We start from the raw sequence: 20,399 nt of genomic DNA, 5'->3' as shown, positions 1-20,399 counted from the left end.
GATGACTCCCCACCTTAAATTTATAGTAAAATATAAAATCAAATATTTTAGTTGAATAATTGAATAACTGAACAATGACAGGCAAAACCAATAACAGAAGCCCAGTCAAAGAGATTCATCTGAAAGGTAAACTTATTGTAAGAACTATATACTGTGCAGGCCTATGAATATATACATGTAAAAAACTCCCATATTTTTAAGGCATGTCATAACAGCAATACTATGAATATACAGTAGATTGAAATCCACTCAATTAGCCTAACAAATGTACATCTAATGCATGGAAGTATTTAACAATAACCCCATAAATTAATAATTATTAAATTGAATAATAATGACACAAGAAAATTATTCAACCCCAATTTTGATCCATTGGTCTAACTTTACCTTGTCACTTGTGACACAAAATAAAAAATCAAAAAATGTTTCTCCAAAAATCTAAATACTGTACTTTACTGTGTCCACAGATCCCCCATTAAAAATAAACATGAACACTTTTAGTATCCAACATAATAGAATGACCATCCATCCATCTTCAAACGCTTATCCGAAGTCGCAGGGGCAGCAGCTCCAGCAGGGGCCCAAAACTTCCCTATCCCGAGCCACATTAACCAGCTCTGACTGGGGGACCCCGAGGCGTTCCCAGGCCAGTGTGGAGATGTAATCTCTCCACCTAGTCCTGGGTCTTCCCCGAGGCCTCCTCCCAGCTGGATGTGCCTGAAACACCTCCCTAGGGAGGTGGCCAGGGGCATCCTTACCAGATGCCCAAACCACCTCAACTGACTCCTTTCGACGCAAAGGAGCAGCGGCTCTACTCTGAGCTCCTCACCCTATCTCAAAGGGAGAAGCCCGCCATCCTTCTGAGGAAGCCCATTTCGGCCGCTTGTACTTGTAACCTAGTCCTTTCGGTCATGACCCAGCCTTCATGACCATAGGTAAGGGTAGGAACAAAAATTGACCAGTAGATCGAGAGCTTTGCCTTCCGGCTCAGCTCTCTTTTCGTGACAACGGTGCGATAGAGCGAGTGCAATACCGCCCCCGCTGCCCCGATTCTCCGGCCAACCTCCCGCTCCATTGTCCCCTCACTCGTGAACAAGACTCTGATAGAATGTCACAGATCACTATTTTTCCATTGACAAAAAATTCGATAATTTAACCTCAAAACTGTTTGGATGGAATAAATAAAAAATAAATAAATATATATATTCCCATCTTACCCTTTTCCATATTATGTGCCTATAAGAAATAAACCCATACTTTTTAACTTGTAAACGGGATAGGAAAATTGCTAGGCTAACACTGAATTGTAATTTACTTACCTTGAACATAAGGGAATCAGACCTTGTTTCATTAAATTATAGTGTCTATTGATCCTTGTAATATTTATTTCTCTGTTTGAACTCACTGCATATGATCTATTATATTCCATATAATTTGCACTTAAATGGTCATTTGCAATCTGTACTGTCCCTCAAACATTTTCCACTGATTTAAATTATACATTGCTATTTGCACATCTGGTTAGATGCTTACTGTGTGTCATTGACTCATTGACTGTCATTGAATGTGTAAATAAAATGTAAATATAAATGTAAACAAAATCAGCCACAGTGGTGTTACTACTGGCTCCAATCACCTGTGTGTTGTGAACAGAAGTGATGTGTCAGCAACTTGTGGTTATTGCTCTGTGCACCTTGCTGGAGGTGGATTAGAGTTTCACTGTAGACAGAGAGCCAGAGTTTAGAGGGGTGAGACAGAGAGATGGCCAGCCTATCACCTCTACCCTTCACCAACTTCTGCTTTCTCCGGCTCTGCGTCCCATGCCAGCTCTCTCTTCGACAAATGTATGTGTCCACGGGTGGCTTTGTATATTTGCTGAATGGATATAGAGCATCAGAAGCAGGTACTGTTCATGAGCTGATTCTCATTCTTGGAAATCTCTGCTTTGTTGATATTCCAAAGGTTGCTTATGGTCTTTTCTATTTTCACACACAAACGACACAGAAATCAAGGTCTGAGATGTGGATAGGCGTAATTGTGACCATCATTTACTCTGCACTTCTGTCAGGTAATAATCTTGGACATGTATATCTTGTGTTTGATATAGATCATGCTATTAAATAAATTGGGATAGCATAGCGTAGATGGATCATGTGTCTTGGAACATGTAAATATGTAATAAGAAATATTTGAGTTCATACTGAAAATCATAAAATCTAAATGTCTTTTGATTACAGACTTTGGGATCTTGGAAAATATGAGGAAAGATTGAGATATAGTTTTATTTCCTCTGAACCTCTAGTTGAGACACATGTGATATTACTATCATTTTCTCAGGAGAAAACTCTGAGAATCAAGAGATTTAAGTAAAAGTCTGCTTTTGTGCTCAATTTAATCTAATAGCTGATTTGGAGAAACAATGGAGATATTCATTTTTAACTTTGTTAATATTTAATTCATCTCATAAATTTTTTTATTTTCTATGGGCAAATATATAGACAGACAGAAAGATAGACAGACAGAGGAAGAAAGATAAACGGACAGATGGATGGATGGACAGATGTGATTGCAGATACTCTAGAGTCTACTCTGTACTCTTAAGTTACCTGAGTGCCCTTGGTGCACAGGCTATTTATATTGTATTGATCTGTATTTTTTCCTGCATTTTTATCCCCAGTGTCAACAGCATACACCTTAGTGAGGTCAATATGGTCCTCACTTATTACTCTTCCTTTGCTTTATAGGGGTAGGGGCCAGTAAATGGCTCATCTATTTCTCCAGGACAGATATCTGCGTTTGGGCCGGCACCACAGTAACACTTCCATGTCGCTATGATTACCCCTCACCCAACAGCGCAACACAGGTGATGTGGTTCCACATCTCCACAGAGGGCAGACGGGATATTGCCTACCATGCTGACGGAAATCTGCTGAGCGCCTCGTACAAGGACAGGGTCAAGTACATGGGGGGGTACAAAAGATGCAGTCTACAGATTACGAATGTGAAGCTGAGCGACGCAGGAATGTATCATTTCAGATTTGAAACAGATCACCAACAGGGCAGATGGACCTCTCCTGATTCAGTCAGTCTCTCCGTCACAGGTGAGGTCGCACTTTAAGCTTTATAGCTTTTATGTATGTTTTGGATGTTAAAATACTTTAATAACCAGTTTATTATGCAAGGACAACTAAAATTATGACTTATTGAAAATTGTAAACATTGTGGATTGTGCCACTTTTAACATTGTTCTGTTTGTTTGAGTAATGCCACATTTCAATTTCCGGGTCAACCAAGGTTGTGGTATTAGAGTGGGGCTGCCTGTTTGGCTTCCTGTTACTGGGGCTACCTGTTTGTTAGGACTACAATATCGCAGTTTTCACAATATCATACTTGTATAAACTTGGGGGTTGTCTCTTTTCACCTGGGCCAGTAAGCAACCACATAGCAACCATTCAGAACATGCTGGCATCAGCCTAGCAACCTCATAGCAATGGCATAACGGCAGCAAATTTGGCACTGGAAAGGATCAGTCACATATTCAACTGAAAATGTATAAATCCAGTCAAAACGTGAAAAACAAGGAAGACACTTTCAATGGAAGCAAACTAGGCCAGTCATAAACATTAAAATATACTCTGTTTCAAAAGTATAGCCAAAAGTATACTTTTGGCTATATGGGCAGTGGTGGCTCAGCGGTTAAGGCTCTGGGTTACTGATCAGAAGGTTGTGGGTTCAAGCCCCAACACCACCAAGACACCACTGTTGGGCCCTTGAGCAAGGCCCTTGAACCTATCTGCTCCAGGGGCGCCGTATCATGGCTGACCCTGCACTCTGACCCCAGCTTAGCTGGGATATGTGAAAAATAAATAATTTCACCATGTATATGCAGAAATGTATGTATAATGTGTGACAATTGGTTAAATTAAATTAAAGTAGTAAACATTATACATGATAACATGATTTTAGCAGGATAAAATCACATACTAACCATATGTTTAAAGTCTTATACAATTGTAAAGGGATCAATGGAAAGGAGGAGGCGAGAACCGGCTTTTCAATATAAATAATAGTTTAATGATAAACTTAAAAGACAACATAAACACACACGACGGACATGTCCGCTAACGATCTCTCTCTCCCGCACGACACCCTGCAGTCAACCTTTATACCTCGGAGGCTTGATTAGCCTAATACGGGACCGGGTGTGTATGATCATGACCCGGCCCCGCCCTCTGCCCTGCCACATTTCTCCCTCGTTCTCTCAGGCTGGGGAGCCCCCGGCCTGACGTACACCCCCCCCCCCTTCCCTGGGGGAGGGCGCGCCTTCTATGCTGTCTGCCGGCAGGTCATCCCCATCTACCTGGATGAGGGAGGGGACAAGGGGAGGGAAACAGAAATAATTAAAATGGGGGGTACTTCCTGTAACAGTGTAGCACCCCCCAAAACACTGTAATATTTAAAAGAGGGTAAAGGCCAACGCAGAGCGACAGTGAGAGAGAGAGTGAGAGGAGAGAGAGATGAAAAAAAAAAAAACCTTGCCAGTTCTCCGATACGCCACAGCTTGTTCCTCGGCCACTCCTCCACCCTCTATCGGACGACAGCCGCACCTCTCCGGGCGGATCAGAGGCAGTTTCCAGCCCCTGGCGGACGGAACGCCCCGCCACATTCTCGGGGAACAGAAGGGGTCTCCCTCGCCCCTGGCAGCGGTTCTCTCACTCCAGGCGGTCGGTTAGGAGCCCCTTCTCCCCTTGCGGTCGGCGGCCATCGTCCTCTTCAGGCGGCTGGGCTCCTCATCCCACGGCAGATGGCAGCGGCTGCTCCGTTGGGGTGGAAGTTAGTGGCGAGAACTCTACTACGGCGTATCCCTTCTCCTTCCCGGGTTTCGGCACCAGTGTAAAGGGATCAATGGAAAGGAGGAGGCGAGAACCGGCTTTTCAATATAAATAATAGTTTACTGATAAACTTAAAAGACAACATAAACACACACATGACGGACATGTCCGCTAACGATCTCTCTCTCCCGCACGACACCCTGCAGTCAACCTTTATACCTCGGAGGCTTGATTAGCCTAATACTAGACCGGGTGTGTATGATCACGACCCGGACCCGCCCTCCGCCCTGCCACAACAATAGTAGGACTTTTTGTCATGACGATAGTTGCCCGATAAATCCCTTATTTTATCTCACTAAAATCGTGTCAACACATATAACATTACAGTCTTGTTGACACTGTGTGTTTTTTAATGTTTATGAACTGGCCCCATTCACTTTCATTGTAAGTGCCTTACTGTTACAATATTTTTTCTTTTTTTAATAAACGAGGGATGAGTCAAATTTACTTTTTGTGGTTAGAAACATGCATGTATGCTGCAAATGAACTTGTATTGAAACCAGTGTATTGTACCAAAATGAGTTATGAAGTTTCATTTTTAATTGAACTATCCCTTTAAATGTTGTTCCAGAGCTTCATGTTCATGTGCATCCAGCGAGAATCGGCAACATATTTGCTGCTGGGGAGACTGTGATCCTGAGCTGTGTGGCTCAAGGCTGTGCTGCTTCTGGCAGGTACTATGCTCTCTATCGGAATGGACTCAGCTTAGGACAGTCAAACAAGCTGTCAGCTATCTATAACTTTGACAGCCAGCATGTAGGTACCTACACCTGCCGCCCAATCCCACCTCAAAATGTGCAGTCACCGGGAGTTACCCTGGCTCTTGGCTGTGAGTATAAAATAATTACTATGCTAATACTTGTCATAGTACTTAAGTTCAGCTCTTGATTACTTATGTAACATCAAGGGTGAGAATGTGCAATTCAAAATATGCCCTCCCCTGTAGCACTTTCATTTGAAATCTCTCTCTCTCTCTCTCTCTCTCTCTCTCTCTCTCTCTCTGTCTTAGATACGCCTCGCTACACCACAGTGCAGATGACCCCTCGAGAGGCGCTCAGGGAGGGCGACTCGGTGACTCTGACCTGCAGCAGTGATGGAGCTCCGCCAGCAGAGAGTTTTGCCTGGTTTAAGGAGGGAGAGAGTGGCAGCGTGCCAGACAGCTTTAAACCTGAGCTGAGACTGTGGAATTTAGACTACATGGACCATGGAGAGTACTTCTGTGTGGCCCGCAACACACTCGGCACAGACCGGTCCAGACCGCTTTTAGTAAATGTCACCTGTAAGACTAAACATATGGTGCTTTCTTACATTTCTTACATGCCTGACTGCAAATTTCTAACTGCATATATTTTCATGTTGCCAATAAAAACAATTAGTCGTACACTGATAAGAGCATTTAAATGGGCAATGAATGTAAAGCAACCAATTCTGTAAATCGGTTAAGCGATCACAGCTATAGCCTGAAGTCCATAATCTAAAAATACATTTAAAAATTAAGTGCAATGACCAATATTTTGATCTATCATAAAAATGAATTAATAACTGGTCTTTTTGTATACCTGGTCTTATTAACATGCTTCTCTATAGAGACCCTTTTCAGATTTCCAGATTTGGAACACTGACATAAACTATTCCATGGGAAAATTCTATAGTGGTGAATGGGAGACCAGAGCAAATTTTCATTTTGCATTCCCATTTTCTCCAACACCAAAAGAACAAATCCACTATTAGAAAGATGCCAAATATACTGTCACTCCCTTAGCAGATGTTTTAGAAACCTCATTGCAGCAGTGGTATTTAAAAAAAAAAAAAACTAATTCCAGGGTAATATAATGCAAAATATTATGTTACAAACACAAAAAAATATTAGTTATAACTACTGAATAATTATTTAGTATATTTCGCTATATAATTAAAAAATGTTTGCTAGATTTACGCTGGTAAATAAGGTGGAATTGTGTCATTACAGTCTATGGAAACGGCCTATATTACAGCTTTGTTTATCTTTTTTTTCAGTTAATAATATAGTACTATTGGTCAAAATGACAGCTTATTAAAGAAATTATGCTTTTCAGAGTGCAGAAAGACAGGACAGTTTCTGTGCATATGGTGGCCATAAGCTAAATCCTACTCACACCCCCCACCCCGGATCCATGCCCGCCCAAGGATGACCCTACAATACGGGGTTACTAAATGACTACACAAATTACTAATGAATGACTATAAATAACAATAAATAACAGAAATCAACAGAATTTCTCCCTTCCCTCTCGGGCCACAAGGGGGCCCCCTATAAAGTATAATTGAGCCATAACAGCTGCCCGAGGCTTACTTGCAGATTTTTGTATTTTTCAAAAAAATATATATTTAAAAAATATGGTGACTTGGGGGCTCTAAGCAGCTGCTTATACCGCTGATAGCTAGAAACGCCCCTGCAGAAAGACACCAGACACAACTTTTCCCATTCCCTAATTCGATTTTTTAGATTGATATCTTTGTGAGTGAGAGTTTTCTTTCATTTACAGGTTCTTGTGTAATAATGTTAATTTTAGCAGGGCATTGTGTCACAATGTCACACATTGTCTGTTAACCTTCACTAGAACAAAGTTCAAATTAAGTATACACATTTAGAAAATCCTTGTAAACCACATAACACGATGCTTTACAATGAAAGTCGTAATTGTATGGATTTCATAAATTAGAACTTCCTGTTTCCACTTGCTTGGATTTGAACAAACCCATCATCACATAACTGGTCTCATTTGGGAAATTCCTTTTCTAACGGTTTGGTTTAATGAGGTTCTTCATGCCTCAAGAACCTCAAGCCTATTTGTAATTGTGGCAGGGCGGAGGGCGGGGCCGGGCTTCGGCACCAGTGTAAAGGGATCAATGGAAAGGAGGAGGCGAGAACCGGCTTTTCAATATAAATAATAGTTTTAATGATAAACTCAAAAGACCACATAAACACACACATGACGGACATGCCCATAATTCTCTCTCTCCCGCACGACACCCTGCATTCGACCTTTATACCTCGGAGGCTTGATTAGCCTAATACGGGACCGGGTGCGCCACAGTAATCAACAGCAGTTTGTGGGCCTTATGATATGTTTTTTTTTACTTCTTTTTTTGAAGTATATATGTATTTGTGTGTCTTTCCAGACTCCCCAAAGAACACCAGAATTGTGGTCAGTCCTACAGGAGATATCATGGAAGGGGTTGCTGTCAATCTGACCTGCAGCAGCAACGCCAACCCTCCTGTGCTGAAATATACCTGGTACAAAGTGAACGGCGGTCAGCCCTGGACCACAGGCTCTGTGCAGAATCTCACCTTCCACAGCGTGCATTCCTATCATGCTGGACAGTACTACTGCACTGCATGGAATGCTTTTGGCATGGGAACATCGACAACAATTACATTTGCGGTGCTTTGTAAGTTCATAGCTATACTTTCAGGGTTCCCTCTGTCATGGAAAACCTTGGAGTTAATATGGTCAATGTCACAAATTTGCTTATTTGATTAGTGATTGCTTATGTAAATATTTGTTCTTCATTTCACATCTTAACCTAAAATTAATGTCCCTCTCTCCTTCTGTCTCCATCTCTCTCTCTCTCTTTCTCTCTCTCTCTAAGATGCCCCCAAAAACACCTCTGTACTGGCTCGTCCCTCCACTGTGATCGAAGCAGGCAGCTCGCTGACGCTAACCTGCAGCAGTCAGGCCAATCCGACAGTGGAGAACTACACCTGGCACCGGATCAATGCGGCTGACGCCTGGGAAACTCGATCGGGTCCCAGCTACACCATTGCTGAGGTCAGCCCTGGAGCCAGCGGCCAGTACTACTGCGAGGCCCGCAACCGCATTGGAGCGCACAGCTCCCCTGTCCTGACAGTGAAAGTTCGAGGTTAGTACATTACGCAATGACCGTGTTCAAAAGTATATTTTATTGTTTGTTTTTGTTTGAGCATCCTCTACCTGGAGTGGTGGTGGCACAGTGGTTTTGCACCACCATTGTGTCCTTGAGCAAGGCACTTAACTCCAGGTTGCTCCAGGGGAATTGTCCCTGTAATAAGGGCTCTGTCAGTTGCTTTGGATAAAAGCGTCTGCCAAATGCATAAATGTAAATGTAACTGTACCTTGGCTATGAGTGGGTTTTCTCAGGGATAGTGTAACAAATGTGTTCAGGGGCCTCTGACTACTTGAGGGCCCTAATCTTTAGAAGAAATTATGCACATAGTGTAGTTTTGTTAATTGGCAACGTCAATGTAAAATTATGTTAAAATAATTATTTGTATTGTAACATCAGAGTAAAATCTGTGAAAGTGTTTGGTAACCATAAAAACCTAAATGTAAGGAGTTGTAAACAACCAAAACTTTTTTGTGTCCATCTGTGTTTGTTTAATAATTGTTAACGTATCTCAAGACACCTGCGTTCTGTTATATTTTTGCACTGCGTCAAGGTTTTTATTAACGCAAATATGGTGTCTTCTGAATAGGCTGTTGAATAGGCTAAGGTTTTTGAAGATAAAACTAAAAACTAAAGTTTATGGTGAAAACATCCACTATTATTGAGCCATAAAAAAATGGAGCGGAAGTGTTTATTTGAAGTATGTATGTCCATGATGGAGCTGTGGTTTCTATGTCCAGGCCGACTGAAGCTGATTGCACTGGCGTCTGCAGTGGGCGTGTCTATTGGACTGATCTCCTTAACTGTGGTCGTCATGATCAGGTGATTATATGAACACTTAGGATTTTATGCTGCCTGTAATAATGATCATCTGATATTCTCTTTTGGTCTCATGCAAACCATTTCACATTTCTCTTGCAGTAAAAACATGCATCGTGTGGAAACTGAATATTTGGAGGAAGAAAAACAGGTCAGTTTGGTCAAAACAATCTCAAGTCAGTTTGTGTTCTACATTTTATTATGCCATTGTCATATCTAACCTTAAATACGTGAATTATATGATACTTTTCTCTTAAAAACAGCATTCATCATTAGTTGATCTTCCAGCGAGAGATACTATATTCAGTGAATCAACTTCAGAGACATTTCTCCTCAAGAGCACAAAAATGTCAGACATACCGGTAAGATTTTTAATTTCAGATCCACCACCACTAATTTCAGTCACTGCAGAGGGTCATGTCCCAATTTATGGATGGATGTTTATGGTCACAGTTTATGGTCCGATATCATCTCAAAACTAGGTCGCGAGTACAAGCTGCCCGAAATGGGCTTCCTCAGCAGGGTGGCGGGCTTCTCCCTTAGAGATACGGTGAGGAGCTCAGTCATCCGTGAGGAGCTCGGAGCAGAGCCGCTGCTCCTTTGCATCGAAAGGAGTTAGTTGAGGTGGTTTGGGCATCTGGTAAGGATGCCCCCTGGCTGCCTCCCTAGGGAGGTGTTTCAGGCACGTCCAGCTGGGAGGAGGCCTCGGGGAAGACCCAGGATTAGGTGGAGAGATTACATCTCCACACTGGCCTGGGAACGCCTCGGGGTCCCGCAGTCAGAGCTGGTTAATGTGGCTCGGGATAGGGAAGTTTGGGGCCCCCTGCTGGAGCGGCTGCCCCCGCGACCCGACTTCGGATAAGCGGTTGAAGATGGATGGATGGATGGATCATCTCCAAAATCTAGTGAGCTCTCCACATACAATAAAATGCTCCTGGCTTGAAAGCTTTTCCAAAAGGTAGACATCATTCTAATGTATTTTGTCTGTGGACAACAAGGCAGCTCACTGGATACTGAAACAGAGCCATATGTGGCCAGGAAAGGAAAGACAAAACTGAGTATTTGCCACATACTTGCATGTGACAGTGCTTTTATTTCATGTATGGTCTAGGAGGAGCCAGAAGAGATGTACGAAAGAAACCACCCTTCCATCGTCCCGCTGAAAGAAGCTGCTCCGAGCACTGAAGAACCTGGGAAAATCAACTATATTACGGTGCATTATTCACACATGCCCAGGTTAAACACAATCACACAGCACATACGTTCTGTTCAAAATATAGCAAAATGTAAACAACTGTAAAGTTCACAGTTTAAAAAAAAGTTGTTTTACAGTATATACCTTCGTTTATATTATTAAATGATAAACTTAATATATATACCTTCTGAAACTTTTTAATTTATTGTTGATCACTGTAGAAACTACAGAATGGCACATGATGACATCAATAGTGGCCCTTCCATGAGCAAAGACCAATGACTGTAGCATTTTTAAAGTATTTTACCGTTAACATTACAGACATTTTTTACAGTGTGTCCCCAGTCATATTAAGGCAAGAGATGTTGTGTTTTCATCTTCATTTATAGTCTGGATCAGGTGAAGGTCACAAACATACCTCCAGATGGTGAGAAGAAACTCAAAGACGGGCCTGATGTTGTTTATACTGTTCTCAGGATGCAGCCAAGAGACAGGACTGCAAAATCTGGAATTTGAAGAGGTCTACAGACAAAACATTTCAACAACTGACAGCACACAGCAAACAAAATCATTATCTTAATTATGATTTTTGTCTTGTTTACCAGTGAATTGCTGAAGTAAGTAACGTCTTTAAAATAATATAGACTTCCTTGAGAAGAAAAATGTTGTAATATAATAAGACAGAATACAGTATATCTTGCAGTAAGTGTATTTTTCTTATCACATTGGCAAATTTTTGTTTGTTTTAAAGGAGTAGTTCACCCCAAAATGTAAATGCTCTCATCGGTTACTCACCCTCATGCCCAGAAGATGTGACTTTCTTTATTCTGCTGAACACAAATGAAGAATTTTAGAAGAATATCTCAGCTATGTAGGTCAATACAATGTAGTGAATGGTGACCAGAACTTTGAAGCTCCACAAGGCTTATTATGGCTGCATATAAGTTATCCATGCAATGCCAGTGGTTGAATCCATGTCTTCAAAATTGATATAATATGTGTGGTGATAAACAGATCAATATTTAAGTGTAAATATTTCAAATAAATCTCCACTTTCAATCTAGCCCTCTTAAGTGCTCTTCTCTCTTAAAGTTCTTCTTCTTTTGTTTTTGCAGATTTTCATTCTTCTCTAGCATATCGCCACCTACTGGGCAGGAAGGAGAATTTATAGTAAAAAGGACTTAAATATTGATCTGTTTTTCAAGCTCACACCTTCTGTATCACTTCAGAAGATATGGATATAACCATTAGAGTCGCACAGGTGATTTTTATGCTGTTTTTATGTGCTTTTTGGAGCGTAAAATGTTTGGCCACCATTCACTTGCATTATATGGACCTTCGTGTGTGTTCAGCAGATGAAAGTCATACACATTCTGGGATGGCGTAAGGGTGAGTAAATTAAGAGAGAATTTTATTGAACTATCCCTTTAAGCAGAAACCTCGCTAAAGTTTATAAAATGAATGCTTAAAACAAGACAAAACTATTTGCCAATGGTTTAAGAACAATTAACTTAATTCAGTCTTATCATCTTATCAGCAAAATTTGAAAATAGTCCGTACACGTAGAAGTGAGTTTTTGTATGTTCTTTTCATTATGTCCAGCTGCAGTTTGTTCATTTAAAAATCCAGTTTCTCCAAAAAGATGTTATTTTAAAGTTTAAAAAAAAAAAAATAATAATAATATATATATATATATAAATTACAGTAGTGTAAAAAGAATATCCCTGTAAAGGGTTCAGGATGGGCAAGGAGGAGGCAGGAACTGGCAGAACAGTCAACATAACTTTAATTGCACAGAAACACAGCGGCCGTGTGTGTCTCTCTTTCTCTCTCTCTCTCTCTCTCTCTCTCTCTCTCTCTCTCTCTCTCAAACTGGTGTCTCAGCTCCCCTTTTTCTCTCTCTCTCCTGCTGATTATGAGACTCGGCACCGGCTGTGCACCCTCACGGCCTGGCCACTCATTCCTCATCGTCAAACTCCTCCCCCGCCCGATTCAGGCTGGGGTGCCATCCGGACTGGCCTACCCCCATCTCTGGAGGAGAGACACTGCCCTTCCGGCTGTTCTGCTAGCCGATGGTCCATTCCGCCTCATGTGAACCTGGGGAGAGATGAGGGAGGGAGAGAGAAATAGGGTGAGCGGGAGGGACACAGAGAGAGAGAGAGAGAGAGGGGAGAGAGAGAGAGTGAAAAACTTGTTCGCCAGTCCCTGGGCACACCGTCGCCTGGTCCTCAGTAACTCCTTTGCCCTCTAGCAGAGGGCAGCGGTTCCTTCACTCCCGGTTGCCGGCAGTGACTCCTATGTCCCCCTGGCTGATTGCCGCGGCTCCTTCCCTGGCGGATGGCAGTGGCTAGGACTCCACAACAGCGCATCCCTCCTTCTTCCCGGGTTTCGGCACCAATGCAAAGGGTTCAGGATGCGCAAGAAGGTGGGAGGGACCGGCTGAACAGTCAACACAACTTTAATGATGTAACAGAACTGAAAACAACATAAAACAAACATAAACACACACCCAAAATCTCTCTCTCAAACTGGCGTCTCTGGCTCCCCTTTATCTCTCTCTCCCGTTGATTACGAGACTCAGTATGCTCCCTCATGGCACGGCCAATCCCTCCTCCTCGTCACAGTCCCACTAAAAACATTTTTTTTTTTTTATGTATTGATGATACTTCAGAGTAAGCTCAAATAAATGTATTATCCAATGCCAACAAGGAGTCTGCTTTTATGAATGCTTAGGATTTTTCCAGCACTAATCCACAATTTACGGCAATCAAATTATTTAAGATACATAGAGACAGAGAAAACAACAGACAAAACAAAACTCCACTGACTGAGTAAACTCGTACCCTCAATTGAATTGAGCAATGGCATCTCCAATACTTGTGTAATTAAGTTATTTTGCTGTTCGTATAGAATGAACATATTTATGTAAGCAACTAGATGCTAGTAGACTAAACTCAGATTTGGTGTTTAAATCAGTTGAATTGACTCAAATAATTGACTTAAATAAACTGAATTATCCATTAAAATGCATATACAGTATACCTGTACTTCAGTTGCACATGTACTAGGTGAGCAGAAATAGAGTTAGAGTCCAACTTGACCAAAGAGGATACAGATCACCCTAATGGTTGCTATTTGCAACTAAACAAAATAATATTACAAAAGTGCTTAAAACCTCTGTACATTTGTAATTACAACTAATTAAATGTCCCCATAAGTTCTCTTTGGCCAAGGAAACAATATTAAATAATTAAAGTGCAAGGGTTTATGGGTATTTCCCATATCCTCAATTTTATACTCAATTCTTTGAGTTATTAACACTTAAAATCTAAGTCTATAGATTTATATATATATATATATATATATATATATATATATATATATATATATATATATATATATATAAATAAGTTCATTGAACAAGTTATGAGTGATGAACCCCAAACTTGACATTTCAAGTAAATTTGTCCCCGGTAATCGACAACATTAGGGTTTATTTATATATTTCCACATATTTCACTGAACAAAATGCACAGAAGTGTCAAAATGTCTTAGACCACATTTGGGGTTTCATTTAAATTAATTTAATTAGAATTTTGTAAAACAAATACATTTTTAAGAAAAAAATAGAAGTCCCTAATCAAATGTAAGAACTTTTGTGACCAACTTCTTTGTACAAAAGATCAGGAACACTGGAGTGTCGACCAGTCGCTGTAGTTCTGTGCCAGAGGATAGTGTGGGCACTCTGATATGCAGGACAGCAGCAGTGGCATACAAAATACAAGATACTGTATTAATGTAAAACATAGACTGCAAAATATTTTAATATATCAGAATAGAATTTAATGCTGGGTGATGTGCACAAGATAATTGATAAATTGACATATAATGGACTTAAAATGTATATAAATGGCACAAACAAAGAAAAAAGGCCAAACTCTCAATTTACATTCACACATTTGGCAGACACATTTATCCAAAGCAACTTACAGTGGTTTCAAGCTCTATATTTAATAAGCATACTGTACGTGTTCCCTGAGAACCGAACCCATCACTGTAACATTGTTAGTGCCATGCTCTACCAGTTGAGGTACAGAAAAACATTTTTACTCACAGTTGCAGTCCACTCATACCAGCAGAACCAATCTCCAATCTTTTTCAAATCCTCTTCGGTAAAAAGATGCTTATTGGTGATGTGTATATTGTTTAAAGTGATCTGGACCTCTGGACCTCTCTCTCCTAAAAGACAAAGCAATTTCCTATTTCTAGGACCATGAATAAAAAAAAGACACACTAATGGCGCTTTTCCACTACACAGTACCAGTTCGCCTCGGCTCAACTCGACTCGACTTTGTTTGGTTTTCCACTGTGTAAAAGTTGTACCTGTACCTGCTTTCGGGTACTTTTTTTCGTACCACCTCCGGCGAGGTTCTGAGCGGGCTGAGGCGATACTAAAATGTGACGTAAAAACAATGCCGACTGCTGATTGGTCAGAGAGAATCGTCACTATTCACTGCGTCATCATTGCCCGCGCCAGACGGAGTATCCAGAATAACTCCGCCATTTTTAAATAGTTTGCTTAGATATAGCCTACAAAACTATTATTATGGCACAGCGGGAGCGCCATTTACAGATGGCACTCGATGATGCAGCACATGCCCGAGAACTCGAAGCGGCTTTAAGGAGATTGCTGCAATGTCGTCCTTCAACCAGGCCTTTCTGGGAACCCTGAGCCAGCTTGTCCAGGCACTGAACCGGCGGGATGCTGTTCCACCGCCCCTGGACTGAAACCCCTTTGTTTATTTTAATTAAATGTTTGCACTACATGTAACATATGTATATAGTTGGATGTGTGAATTTATATTAATATTATATTTTTTTCTATTTGTATGCGTGTTTAAATAAAACCTTTTTGAAACTTATTACAAACAGTGTCTTTTTTTGATGGTTTGCTTTTTTTACAAGGGTTTGAACAAGTATTTTCAGATTGTATACTGTGATAACCTTTAATGAAAAACAGCAGAGACAACATATTTAATGATAATGTATTTATTTAGCAATTAAAATAACGCATCAGTCCCTCTCGTACATCTCTGCCCTCCTCCTCAACACCCTGTGCCACTGCCACCACAGGCTCTGCTGCTGCAGGTGCATCCCAGTCATTGTCATAGTCCTCTCCGTGACTCTCACAAAGGTTATGCAAAGCACAGCAAGTAAGAATCATAGATTTCACAATTGTAACATCACAGTCATTTCTTTTCATGAGGCAACGCCACCTTCCCTTCAGTCTACCAAAAGCGTTTTCAACCACTACCCGTGCTCGACATATTTTCTTGTTGTAGATCTGCTGTTCTACTGTCAGCCGTCCAGTGTAGTATTCAAAGTTGATTAAATACTTATAGTATAGTATTTACACATATGCAAACGTTAGCTATGTTAGCATAACTTAACCTCTTAGCGTCGGCTTTGAACAACCGGATTAGATCTCGTAGTCTGAACTCTGTAGTAATTCCCAAACTCTCCTGTTTTTTCAGCAGTGTTTCGTTTTGCTGCCCTCAGCCTCTCATGAAACAACGTTTGTCTTCTTGCTGTGAGAAACAGCCACATCCCGAGGATCAAAAACAGCATACACTCGATTTCCTCCATTGTCCTGTGTGTGTGGGTAGCGGATGTGTGTCGCGTATAAGATTACGTCACGGCAGTTTCCTGCGGTGTCGCTATGACGACCGGGTATTATTTGTGGCGGTACTGTCTGCAATGGAAAACGGAGCGAAAAGCGAGCCGAGTCGAGGCGAGGCAAGCCGAGGCGAGCTGGTACTGGTAATGGAAAAGCGCCATTAGAGCCAAGTGCTTTGCTTACGCGCCTTGCATCTGGCGTAATTCACAATGCCTCATTATGAAGATGAAAATAACTCCAAATACAATGGCAATAGTGGATGAAGATGTACTCCTCGCTGCGAGGGATATAAGGAAATGTAAGTCTTCCAGATATTGGTGTTGGACAAAAGTATAGATAACTTAGAAAGACCACAAGCATTGCAACAACCTAATTCCATATCAACTACTATCACATGACTTCCTATTTACAGCTAACAATAACATGGTAAAAAAAGTTATGTCAGTTTGCAGAATTATTCAATAGTCAAAAACGTAATAGTAAAAAAGAATATATATATGTGTGTACACACTGGTGGCCAAATGTTTGGAATAATGTACAGATTTTGCTCTTATGGAAAGAAATTGGTACTTTTATTCAAGTGACATTCAACTGATCACAAATTATATTCAGGACATTAATAACGTGAAAAATTACTATTACAATTTGGAAAAAGTTTTCAGAACTTCTTAAACTACTTCAAAAAAACTCTGCCTGTGCAGCAATGACAGCTTTGCAGATCCTTGGCATTCTAGCTGTCAGTTTGTCCAGATACTCAGGTGACATTTCACCCCACACTTCCTGTAGCACTTGCTATAGATGTGGCTCTCTTGTCGGGCACTTCTCAAACACATTACAGTCTAGTTGATCCCACAAAAGCTCAATGGGATTAAGATCCATAACACTCTTTTCCAATTATCTGTTGTCCAATGTCTGTGTGTCAATCTAACGTTTTCTTTTTTATTTCTGTTTCAAAAGTGGCTTTTTCTTTGCAATTCTTCCCATAAGTCCTGCATTCAAATCAAATCAAATAAAATCAAATCACTTTATTGTCACACTACCATGTACACAAGTGCAACAGTAGGAAAAATTCTTGTGTGCAGTTCCGAGCAACATAGCAGTCATGACAGTGACGAGAAATATACCAATTACAATAAACAACATATTTACACAACACAATTTACATATCAAATGTACACATACTTACACAACACAATAATAAAAATTCCTGAGTCTTCTCTTTACTGTTGTACATTAAACTGGTGTTGAGCGGGTAGAATTCAATGAAGCTGTCAGCTGAGGACATGTGAGGCGTCTATTTCTTAAACTAGAGACTCTGATGTACTTATCCTCTTGTTTAGTTGTACATCTGGCCTTCCACATCTCTTTCTGTCCTTGTTAGAGCCAGTTGTCCTTTGTCTTTGAAGACTGTAGTGTACACCTATTGCATACTGTGGCAACTCAAAAACAAACTCAAAGACAATGTTAAGCTTCATTTAATGAACCAAATAGCTTTCATCTGTGTTTGATATAATGGCAAGTGGTTTTCTAATACCAAATTAGCAATTTAGCATGATTACTCAAGGATAAGGTGTTTGAGTGATGGCTGCTGGAAATGGGGCCTGTCTAGATTTTATCAAAAATGAATTTTCTCTAATAGTGATGGTGCTGTTTTTTACATCAGTAACGTCCTGACTATACTTTGTGATCAGTTGAATGCCACTTTGGTGAATTAAAGTACCAATTTCCGCTAGTGTATTACAGTAATTATGCTAAATAATATCTTGTTGACTGGTGACTGATCACTGAGGCTTTTGAAATTCCTGCAATATAATGAAAGACAGGTTTCTTTTCAGAAATATCTTTAAATGTTTTTGCTTGTGTCCACTTTCAAAGAACCGATGTTTGTTCTCACCAAAAAAAAAAAAAAAAAGAAGAAGAAGCCAGTTCTCACAATTCAGGGAACATTGCCAATGGATAATAAATGATAGATAAAAGACAATTCATTTGTTTTCGTCTATTGTCACACACAAATTTTGTCATTTGTTTATGTTAACCTTATAATTTTCAGATATCATTTGGATATTTAAGACAACTATATTTTATTGTCGTATGGAGTTTTAGTAAATCTGTATATATATTTATAAAAAAAAAAGAAACACATTTGTATATTATTTCAGAATGACAAGGAATAATGTGGTTAAATTAATATACTGTAAATAATGAATGCTATAGTAATCTTCTTTATGTCCTTTTTGGAGCTTGAAAGATTTGTACCCCATTAACTGAATGGATATAAATTTATAATATCTCCTTCATAATAACCTAATTTGTGTTCTGCAGAAAAAAGTCATACAAATTTGAGACGGCATAAAAGGTGAGTAAATGACCATAGAGTTGTAATTTTTGGGTGAACTATTCCTTTATGTTCTGTTTCCAACATGAGATGAATTTCAACACGTTCTTGTTTATATTTTACAGAAAACAAGTAGAGTCTCTCCTCTCTGTCCTGGGAGCTTGGCCTTCAGGTGATCAGTGATGAATTAGAAGAAGTACACACCGCTGTCTGCTGATCTCAGGTCAGATATCTTTAGAGAGCTACCCGTCTGCCCAAATTACTGCACTCGGTTCTGGTACGAAGGTCCTGGATATATCCCTGCACTGTGGTAAACATATCTTTGAGTGATGCAAAGGCGTTGATTCAGACACCACATCTCTGACAGCATTTTGAGTGGTTTTCCCTGGCTTGACCCATCGGGGTAGTCATAAACGCAGGACAGAACTACAGATGACCCAGGAGAAGCATAGACTTGCTCCACAGGGACACAGAATATCCAATCAGCAGCAAGAACACCTGAAATGGAAGCATACACTGTAAAAAAAAATCCATTTAAAATCAACACTAATTTATTGCATTTCCAAAAATCTTTTTCTTAATCAATATTTTCTTCTTGTTTTCCATAAAAAAAAGAACCTCAAACATCCTTAAAACGAGACCCGTTTACTTGTACATATCTTGAATTAAGTTTATTTTTCCAACCCCATTGACATATGTTTTGTAGTTGCAACGCATAACTAACAAATAGGTATTTTTATTTAAAATGCCAGTGTGGTAAGATAAAAAAACTTAATTTAAGAGACCTTTTTTTCTGAAAAGTCTTAAAGGAATGGTTCATCCAAAAATAAATATTCTCATCATTTACTCACCCTCATGCCATCCCAGATGTGTATGACATTCTTTCTTCTGCTGTACACAAACAAAGATTTTTAGAAGAATATCTCAGCTGTGTTGGTCCTCACAATGCAAGTTAATGGTGACCAAATGTTTGAAGCTCCATAAGGCAGCATTAATGTAATCCATATAACTCCAGTGGTTACGTAATTCCATATCGTGAGAAGTGATAAGTGTGGGTAAGAAACAGATCAGTTTTCAAGTCCTTTTTACTAAAAATCTCCACTTTCACTTTAACATTCTTATTCTTTTGTTTTGGCGGTTCGTATTCTTCATGCATATCACCACCAACTGCGCAAGGTGGAGAGTTTATAGTAAATAAGCACTTGATCTGTTTCTCACCCACACATATAGTATCACTTCTATAGATACATATTTAACCACTGGAGTCTTATGGATTACTTTTATGCTGCCATTATGTGCTTTTCTGGAGCTTCAAAGTTTCGGTCACAATTTATTTGCATTATATGGACTTACAGAGCTGAACTATTCTTCTAAAAATCCTCATTTATGTTAAAGAAAGTCATACACATCTGGGATGGCATGATGGTGAGTAAAGTATTAAATAATTTTCATCTGTATCTTATGCTATTTTTCTTCTCAATATAAGTTTTAAATATTGTTTTTACTGAGAATCAAGACAAAAAATTATTTATTTATTTATTCATTCATTCATACATTAATTTAGTTATTTTGCAG

The 20,399-nt window shown here is 39.9% G+C and overlaps 1 protein-coding gene across 1 annotated transcript; it reads left to right on the top strand.

The window, feature by feature from the left end:
• The first annotated feature begins 74 nt into the window (after positions 1–74).
• On the top strand, positions 75–11,328 carry LOC127657693 (B-cell receptor CD22-like). The gene is made up of 10 exons (XM_052146536.1): positions 75–126; positions 2,745–3,101; positions 5,464–5,721; positions 5,902–6,171; positions 8,055–8,324; positions 8,526–8,795; positions 9,539–9,620; positions 9,720–9,768; positions 10,729–10,853; positions 11,202–11,328. Exons 1-10 carry the CDS (start codon positions 75–77, stop codon positions 11,326–11,328), a joined length of 1,860 nt encoding a protein of 619 aa, XP_052002496.1.
• Positions 11,329–20,399: the final 9,071 nt, after the last annotated feature.

The sequence above is a fragment of the Xyrauchen texanus genome, chromosome 17 (genome assembly GCF_025860055.1).
Source record: "Xyrauchen texanus isolate HMW12.3.18 chromosome 17, RBS_HiC_50CHRs, whole genome shotgun sequence".
In the NCBI taxonomy this organism is placed as follows: Eukaryota; Metazoa; Chordata; class Actinopteri; order Cypriniformes; family Catostomidae; genus Xyrauchen; species Xyrauchen texanus.
The sequence above is the reverse complement of the archived record's forward strand: the minus strand, read 5'-3'. Positions and strand labels throughout refer to the sequence as shown.

Coding starts and splice junctions, on each gene's coding strand:
- LOC127657693 (XM_052146536.1), top strand. CDS start 75: ATGACAGGCAAAACCAATAACAGAAGCCCAGTCAAAGAGATTCATCTG. Junction 9,769..10,728: donor ATTTGGAGGAAGAAAAACAG/GTCAGTTTGGTC, acceptor TGTATGGTCTAG/GAGGAGCCAGAAGAGATGTA. Junction 10,854..11,201: donor CATTATTCACACATGCCCAG/GTTAAACACAAT, acceptor CTTCATTTATAG/TCTGGATCAGGTGAAGGTCA.